Genomic DNA, 9,017 nt, shown 5'->3' with positions numbered 1-9,017 from the left:
ATGCAAGAGAAGCTTTATCCTTTTAACAGGATTTTCTTTTGTATTTCAAGGGTCTCTGCTGTATAGTGACATGCTCCACCATGGGCCACAGAAACTAGTTTGTGGCTAGTAGGTTTCCACTTTATATAAAGTCTCACACTGAAAATAAAGGTCAGTTTAAGGATCCTTTTAATTCTCAAAGCTGTATCTCAAAGAGAACAATCACAAGCTTGTGCAAACCAAGGTACTTGTATCAAACTATCCATGCTGCAGACTAACAAAAAAAATAGTTCTGTGGCAAGGGCTAAAGGCAGAGCTAAAGTCCAGAAAGCAGCGCAGGGCAGGTGGAAGGAACACTTCAGCACATTCTTGACTGCTTGGGGATATTAACTCATTTACTCATTTCACAAAGAAAGCAGGAGAAAGAAGAGGGGGAGAAGCTTCCACAGGTTACAAACCAAGAAACACCTACCAGCACCTAGTCTTGTAGGAGACATGGGTAGAGACTATGCCCTCCTTATCTCTCCTTTCTGAAGAGGTACACTTTACTCTCGACAAAGTAGTTAACGGAGGAAAACATCAGCACAAAAGTCACAAAGCTACACAGCATTTACGTAGAAAAAATTTATTCCATCTGAAGCACTTACACGCAATTAGTCATGAGGAGCATGGAGAGTAACAGGTTGCTGGTGGAACAGAACACCCTAGTGGAAGATGTGCAGGAAGTCGTGGTCGAGGACTAACTCCTAAAAAAAGTAGTTCATCCACATTTAATTTGCTTTACCGATACCAGCTACCAATGCTGTTTTAGGTTACCGGGCATGCCATCTGTGATACATCAGTTGGTAGAAACATACACCTTTACAACTTGGTGGCCCCAAGTTTTAAAAACCATTTCACAGAAAGGAAAGAAATATATGTGAAAACACAGCTCAAGAAACACACAATAGAGCAAAATACATGGAAGGTGAACAATGCTCTGCAGGAATAGCTAACGAATCCACACCGCTGTTGGCCAGCAGATGGGAGAGAAGGGGAAGGAAGGAAGGAAGGAATGAAAAACCCAGAATTACCAGTAGAGACAAAAAATACAGAAAGAAATTTAATTTCAGTTCAAGTCAGAATCTGCAAGTCTGTCTTGTATCTGCAAAGGCAGAAAAATCCACAAGGTACAGATTAACTAAAGGAATCCCAAGACTTCTGAGCTGTACTGAAAAGGACAAGACCTTCCACACTCCATTTCTGAACTGCCAGTGGATTAACACTTGTATCATCTCTGCTGGCTCAAGCATATTCTGGCAGCTCTACTGATTTAACTTTTGTTTAAATTAGGCAAAAGCCCGCAGCTGTAGCAAGCTAAAGACAGAAGAAAAAACAACAAAACTGAGTTTGCTCTGTGTAATGAAGGCAGCTAAAACAGGACAGCCAGCCCTATATGCAAGAGGTTGCTGCAGGAAATCTGACGAAGGAGCTACAGCATGGTACCAGGTGAGCTGGGAGAAGCCCTTTTCTTAGGGAGTACTCACTGTCTGGGTTAAAAAGCCTGTTGATGGTATCTACAGAAGGATGGCTGAACACAAAGTCTACGTGTGTCTCAAAACCAGTGTTAAATCAATATCAGGGTTGAGAGGGAAGAGAAGGAAAAAGACTAAAAAACAGGAAAACATTGTCATCTAGGATCCTTGACCTTCTGGATCCACACTTCCTTCAGGGTCTTCATCATTATATATGTTCTCCGCCTGCAAGACACAGATGGAGGAATTGAAGAAGAATCTGCCACCACTCTGAACAGGATTCCTTCTGCTACACTTCAAAAAGTTCTGGCAGTTCTTCGTCTGCAGATAGACATCACCCATCCCTGATCCCTCAAGGCCATTTAACGTTAAAGAAGCAAACAACCTTTTTTATAACAGCCATGTCTCCAAAACATTTCGTAAGTACACTGTAGCCTATGGAAATCTGCCTTGTTAGAGACCACTGCAAGACTTACTTCAATTAACAGACTATTGTGTGTACATTTAGTAGATCCTCTACTTTGCAGCAGCACCTTCCAAAAGAACTATATGGAAGGCTGCTAAGAACAAAGCCCCTGTGAACCAATTTATAGATAAACAAAAATCAGGAGTATGGTCTTGTCAAAGGTTACTCAACCAATACCAGATTGTTTTCCAAAATCTCCAACAGCTGGCAATTTAGGGCCAGCAAACTTTTCCTATTCACCACCCTGCCCCCTCCATCCTCAGGAGGGCATTAGTATCATTTGCAAAGATTCCATTCTCTAAGACGGTAACTAAGAGAAACATCAATTTCATCTTTGGTTCTCACACACACTGTTTTCATTCAAACACAGAAGGGGAAAATTTGCTTCTACACCAGTATTTTGGTTTTTTAAAATCATGAGAAACACAAACCAGCTTCTGAGTATTTGTAAACCATTGTTTCAACCAAACCTAAAGTGGATTTCACTAGCCCTCTGAGATTTAGGCAGTGCTACAAAGAAAGCCATGCTAAGAGCTTTAAATAAAACCAGGAATGCTGAAATCCAGGCAGTTCAACACCATCTCTCATCTGCCACTTCCTGCACCTTCCCAAACAACTTACCATTTGCCAGACTTGCATGATATTATCTTCTGATACAGAACAAATTACCCAGGGCTCATTGGGATTCCAGGAGAAATCAGATATCTTTGCAGTATGCCCACCATGAATAAACTAGTATTGGGGAAACAAAAAGCAGATTGTTTTCAAATCTACATCACAGAGATGAATAATAGGTCAAAATAATAAACGAGATTCAAAAGACTTGCCAGCAGCTCTGGGGGACCATCCTCAGCATCTTCAGGAGATTGTTCTTCTCCAATTTTACTGCAAGAAAAAAAAAAGGGGAGGAAAAATGAAAAGATGGGGGTTGGTTGGTTTGGTTTTTTGAAGTGTGATGCAATTCATCAGTAATATTTGTCAGGACAATGTGACTAATTTGGGATTTACCTCAAGTCCCAAACATTTAGCCTGCGGTCAGTGCCACTGGAGGCCAATATAGTTTCATTATGGGGAGACCACTGAACCTACAGACAAGGATGAATTTAGAAAGGAAGTTAGCTTTAAGCAGCTGTAACATGACAGACATTCACAACAAACACTACTGTATGTTGTATCATGAAAGCTCTATGAGAATTCAAATTGATAATAACTTGAAATATGAATATGCCCAATAATAACATTCTAACACAGGAGGCAGGTTTGTGAACATTCGTACACTAACAAGGCATTTGTGCACCAAAAAGGTACCACACGTAACCTTTCCTCTAACAAAGACCATGTGTTACAAAGTGCAAACAGCTCTCCACGATATTAGCTGATCCTGACCTTAATAAGGATTGCACAAATACAAGCTACAGATTCCTGTAATAGCAGGTATGGTTTACACATGAAAAGAAATCACTGTAATTAAGCTTAACTGTCCAAAAGCTCACATTTACTACTTCTGCTGGAGATAAATCTCTCCAAAACATACCACTTAATAGGATCACAGGATTAGAAATGAACACATAATTCTGCACACTAACCTGACATTTCAAGACTCCGTGTGTAATTTTATTTAGAGGTAACTACAGTCTTAACTAGTAATCCTTCACAAAAAAAATCTCTACATATTTTTCTTATGAGTAAGGCAAGAGTTGAAGATGGAAATACTGTATCTGCTAAGCACGTCCTACCCATGATGTTAACATTCTATATTTACACCAGCAAAATTAGCAATTGTTCGTTGTCACAAGACGTTCTGGTGACCCCCTTTAACGGGTACTGGCTAAAGCCTTCCTACAGGACCAAGCTGAGAAGATGAAAACACTGCAGTCATTTCATTGTGCTTCCCTGCCTCAATCTGCTGCCATGAATAATTTACATTTACTCCGTACTGCTAGCATTTCACCCTTCTGCTGTGGTTAAAGCTCTCGACCATTTCCTTGTCACGTTCTGCCCCTGGTGTTCTGGACACTCTTATCTGTACTGGAGCTCTACCCCACACAGAGCACCATACAGCTCCACAACAAGTCAAAAAACTATAAGCAGATGAGAGAAAAGAATATATGAGTTTTTAAGTGCAAGTACATTTAATAAAAATGTAGAGTGAAGAACGTTCTTCACTTTTTCCAGACAGCTAAGGAGAACTAGGTCTCTGTGCATAAAAGCTAAAGACATTTTGTTATACCTGAAATATTTCATCTTTATGTGATTCAAATGAGTGCAACTTCAGTTTTAGGTTCCTCAAGTCCCATAGAGCAACAGTCTAGGAAAAAAAATACAAAACCATTTTTTGTTGTAGTAACCAATATATATCTCCACACTTACGCATCAGCAACTAAACAAGTATGTTCCAAGTTCAAGGTAGACGTACCTTATCAGCTGATCCTGTAGCCAGGATAAACTCACTATAGGGATTGAAAGAGAGGCAGTTGACTTCAGCTGTGTGAGCATCCACCGAATGACTAGGTTTGGATGTGTTGTTTGATCGAGTATCCCAACTGTAAGGGGAAAACATGGAATCGAAACAAAGGTTTACATCCCATTTTACTGAGGGACTAAGGAGCTGATGGGAAAGCAAGAGGGACAGAAGCACTCAGTTTCTGAAGACATTACCCCACTTACATCATGAGCTTCTGATCATCAGCAACCGATCCAAAAAGAGATTCATGGAGCAGGTGCCAAGATACATCTTCCACTACTGCTGTATGCCCTGTGAAGATGGTCTTTGCATCCACCACTTTGCCTTCTTTTGGAACAGCACTAATATCCCACAAGCAAATGGTCTTTAAAAAATATAAAAATTTTTTTTCAATTGCATCTTTAGACACAGTCAGTCTCATTACCTCCCCTACCTCCTCCCCCTCAAAAAAACCCCAAACCAAACATATTTTTGACCTCTGCCAAGGGACACAAAGTGTAGATTGTACCCCAGCTATATTTAAAGTACTCACATGATCATCAGAAGCACTAAGTAAATGCCCACTCAGGTTTGGGTTCCATGACAGCCCATAACCTTCCTTCTGGTGTCCACGAAGACGCAGATCAGGGTTACACTCTCCAGAAGGGTCTGTAAAGAGGCCATGTAAGAACTCCAGTGCCTACTATCATTTCCAGCACATCCTGGAATACCTGGCATTAAGTTTTAATTGCTTTACTAAATTTTGCTTTGACATTTTCAACAGGATCCCTCTGTATCCTTTCTGAGCATTTTCCCCAACTGAAGAATCACCTCATTAAAACAGAATGTACTGAGACAACACAGAGCAGTTTGTCTTCTTAGCTTAATAAAAGCACATTGCAGATTTTTCCAAGCTGCTTTTTTGTTGTCGTTGGCTGGATGGCCCAGCAGTGGTCCATTTTAAATTAGTACTACAGTACCTGTTGAAGAGTCAAAGAAACCCAGTGGCCACCTCCATGCTTTGGCATGAGTCACCTGGTCTAGCTGGATGGAGGAACAGCAGCTCATCTCAGTTACTGCTCAAAAAAACTCTTCCTAAACACTCTGCTGCTGCAGTGTTTTTCTTTCTCTCATCATCTCCAACTGCACTTCGAAAGCGAGAAAGACACTTCTGGTCCTCCCCACAAGTGGCAAAACTAGTTACTCTATATAATCTTGATGAGTTCATCAGTAAATGACTGTTAATACCCTTACAGGATATTAGGACAACAGCTCAGCTACTCAGCAAATCATAGTTCCCAAAAACCCACCTTCCACCACCTCAAATACCATGTCATGTCACTGTATGTGTTGGTATTTAAGTTTCATATAAAACAACCTTTTCCACTAAATACCCAGTTTCCCCTAAAATTGCAAATGATATGCAATCCACAAAACTTTTTAACCTCTTTTTCACTACATCAACCACTACATCAGAAGGGCTGGCTGATCTCTGAAGCACAGACATAACAAAGCAGACACCTGGTTTAGAAGGGTGTTTGGTGTAATCAAAGACAAGGACATCACTGGATGGAGTCTTCGTAGCGATGATACATGGGTTCTGTGGCATGTAACGTGCTCTGTTCACTTCTCCCTCGTGATTTATCTTTATTTCAATTTCAATTTTTCCACTAACTGATCCAAAGCCTCCAAACTCTGGAAATAAGAATTGAGCAGTTGTAAACAATAACCCAGTTTTAGATCAAGACACAAAGATCCAGGCTTAATTACTGGTACTACCAAGCACTTATTTTGAAAGACAGTCACAAGAACAACTGTAACCTAAAGAATCCAGTTTTCAAATGGCATGTTGTTTTAAACATCTGTAGTTGTAACATCAAAATATCAGGACTTTGGCTAAGTTAAAGATCATTTCTTCCCAAAAATTTTTTTACTATTTTAAATTTAACAACACAAGTACCAAATTTATGATATCTAAAACTCTTATCTGGAATGAAGATGTATTGTACATTTGAAACAGATGTGCTGTAACTGCACTTTCAAATATAACAAAAATCAGCATTGCAGAATAGACAAAGTTCTAGTAAAAACAAATTGCTGCACCCCGTTTTAAGATATGGGACTCTAATATAACTTGCTAAAGCTACCTTATCTTTATAAGTAAAGTCACAGTAACTTAGTATTTCACAAAACTGCAGAGCACCATTAGAGCAAAAAGGGGTGTTTTCGTTTGTTCATTTTGTTTTTAAATTAGAGTAGTATATTTTTGAAAAATACTAAAATAGAATGGAAACAAAGTATTTATTAGACAATGCTGTGTTCATGAATAATTGCACAATCCAGGCTTCCAGCAAAAAGAAGAGCAAACACTGGAGCATTAATGACTTTCACGAGGTAGAAAGATTGATTCAACCAAGTAAACACGAGAAATGTCCAACTTGAATCAATGCTGACAGCCAACTAAGATTACAGAAAGCACCAAATTCAAGTCTGATATACCAAACAAAATACAATAATCTTTGTATCCAAGAGAGGTTGGCACAACTATCAGGCAGCAGAATTCATACAAGGGAAGAACATTTGAAATGTTACACTCCTCTGAAATAAAATATTCTTTTATAGGAGTGACTTTCTCACTGGAAAAGTTTATGTAATGCAAGAGTGATAATAAAAACACCAATAAGCAGTAGTCCATGAAATTCAGTGTACATTCCAGATGAGAAATAGGGAGAGGTGAGGTTTTCCTCCACACACATACTTTTGCAATAAGCCTGTCATTCTTTTTTCATAATTGTATTAAGACATTACATACATTCAAAAAACACAGTATTTGTCTGTTAAGTAAGGGTACCACCTAGAAATAAATCGATTAGTTTAGAAGTAATATTCGAACTTTGCTGCCTGAACTTTAACAAAAGACAAATACTCTGTTGAGAAGGGAATGAAAAAATGGTTAAAACTCCCCCCTGGTCCACATCTTTGGTTCCTTACCTCCCTTCTCACTATCATAGTGTGAAGCATCAAACTGTGCATCATCGTTAGGCAACTGCACACTAGCTATCACAAGGTGATTTTGTTCATCTGAAGTATGGGTCCCCAGGACTAACCGGTGAATACTGAAATCTTTGCCTTCAGGTCTGTAAGGGAAGAGAGTTACATGAGAAAGAAAAGAAGGGGTTTACACAAATACTGAGTTGATTGCAACATTTTTTGATGACAGCTTCTAACACTAATAACACTCTTTAAAGTTACCATTGCCCTCCTGCTCCAACACCAAACTTGCTCCAGAGGAAATCATTTATCATAACTCAAGATCTCAACCTAAAATTCTTGTAGCGCAACACTCTGACAGACCACCATTCCTGTGCCTTCCTTTAAGAGGCCTTAGCAGCCCTGAGGGGCATGAACATGCACTGCAAGCAGAACATTGTTATGGAACCTTACGACAAAATGGTGGTTATACAGAAATTATATCTGCTTCTATTTGTGAGTAGTTTTTTTGCTTATTAAAGGGGAGGGTGAAGAAAAACACGGAAATCAAATGTGTGAAAATATCCTCTCAGTAATAGAGGACATTTTCCCACATTAAAAATGTCTGTACGGATTATCTCTCTAGTGTTCATAGTCCTCAACTTGCTATTGGCAAGGCAAGGGTACAAAAAGTGATTAAGACAGAAAGAAATCACATAGCGTCTTACTTTAACAAAAAGTGATCATAGATTTACTATTTATTCTGCTTTTAAAAAAAAAAAAAGTCAAAAGGATCAGTTTACCTTGTTACATCAGGAAGCCACTGCGCAGTCAAGCTGGGCCATTCCAGGGCATGGGTCATTACCAGATCATATAAGAAGGGGGTATTCTTTTTCCATATTTTATACTCTTCATTGATCACACGTTCTTCCACTGCATCATCAAAGGCTGCTAAAGTTTTTTTAAAAAAATGCATACCATTAGCCTTTTGAATATATTTACAATGTATGCACAACACTAGGAGTGGGCAATTGATTAAAGGGGCAACTACATCACACCCTGGCTTGCTGTCAGACTACTCTATTGGAGTAACTGCTAAATGATTAAAAATCCTCTGTTGCACATGCTAATCCTTGTTTCCTGGATATAAGGCTCAGGATTAATATTAACTATGTCAAATTTCATCATCTCAACAGAAGCAGCATAATAAAATTCTGAAACACAGAACACCGTGGAGGCAAAAACCAGAACTCTAAAGATGTTTAAATGCAGGAGGTCCAGCAATCGCTGTTAAATAGACCGGTCTAGCTCCAGCCTTTTAACTACCAGTTCCCAAAATCCAGTTTTCCAAGGCTCCTTCCGTTGCCTTGTTGCTCTCACGCCCTTTCCCACGCCATCTCCTGCTGGCCTCCGCTACATAAAGAAAACGAGCGCCGTAGGACCTTGGGGAGCACACCCACGGAACACGGCTGTGTGGCCGGTGACACCTCTTTGTCTGCACTAGTCAGGCAGCTGCCCACACCCCTCACAGGGCACGGCATTTCTGCGGCCCTCCCCACTTACGCCAGCCCACCCGGCTACCAGCCCACCGGCTCTACTCGGAAAATACAAATCCCTCCTTCAGGCGCGGATACAAACGGATCAA

The 9,017-nt window shown here is 39.9% G+C and overlaps 1 protein-coding gene across 1 annotated transcript; it reads right to left on the bottom strand.

Moving 5' to 3' along the window:
• Window positions 1-588: 588 nt before the first annotated feature.
• Window positions 589-8,319, bottom strand: RBBP4 (retinoblastoma binding protein 4). The gene is made up of 11 exons (XM_009696416.1): window positions 8,176-8,319; window positions 7,394-7,539; window positions 5,924-6,097; window positions 4,956-5,071; window positions 4,627-4,787; window positions 4,376-4,502; window positions 4,190-4,267; window positions 2,968-3,044; window positions 2,787-2,844; window positions 2,581-2,691; window positions 589-1,718 (listed from the first exon to the last, which is right to left on the bottom strand). Exons 1-11 carry the CDS (start codon window positions 8,232-8,234, stop codon window positions 1,653-1,655), a joined length of 1,173 nt encoding a protein of 390 aa, XP_009694718.1. The 5' UTR covers window positions 8,235-8,319; the 3' UTR covers window positions 589-1,652.
• Window positions 8,320-9,017: the final 698 nt, after the last annotated feature.

This window comes from Cariama cristata, unplaced genomic scaffold (genome assembly GCF_000690535.1).
Source record: "Cariama cristata isolate BGI_N322 unplaced genomic scaffold, ASM69053v1 scaffold8033, whole genome shotgun sequence".
NCBI lineage: Eukaryota > Metazoa > Chordata > Aves > Cariamiformes > Cariamidae > Cariama > Cariama cristata.
The sequence above is the reverse complement of the archived record's forward strand: the minus strand, read 5'-3'. Positions and strand labels throughout refer to the sequence as shown.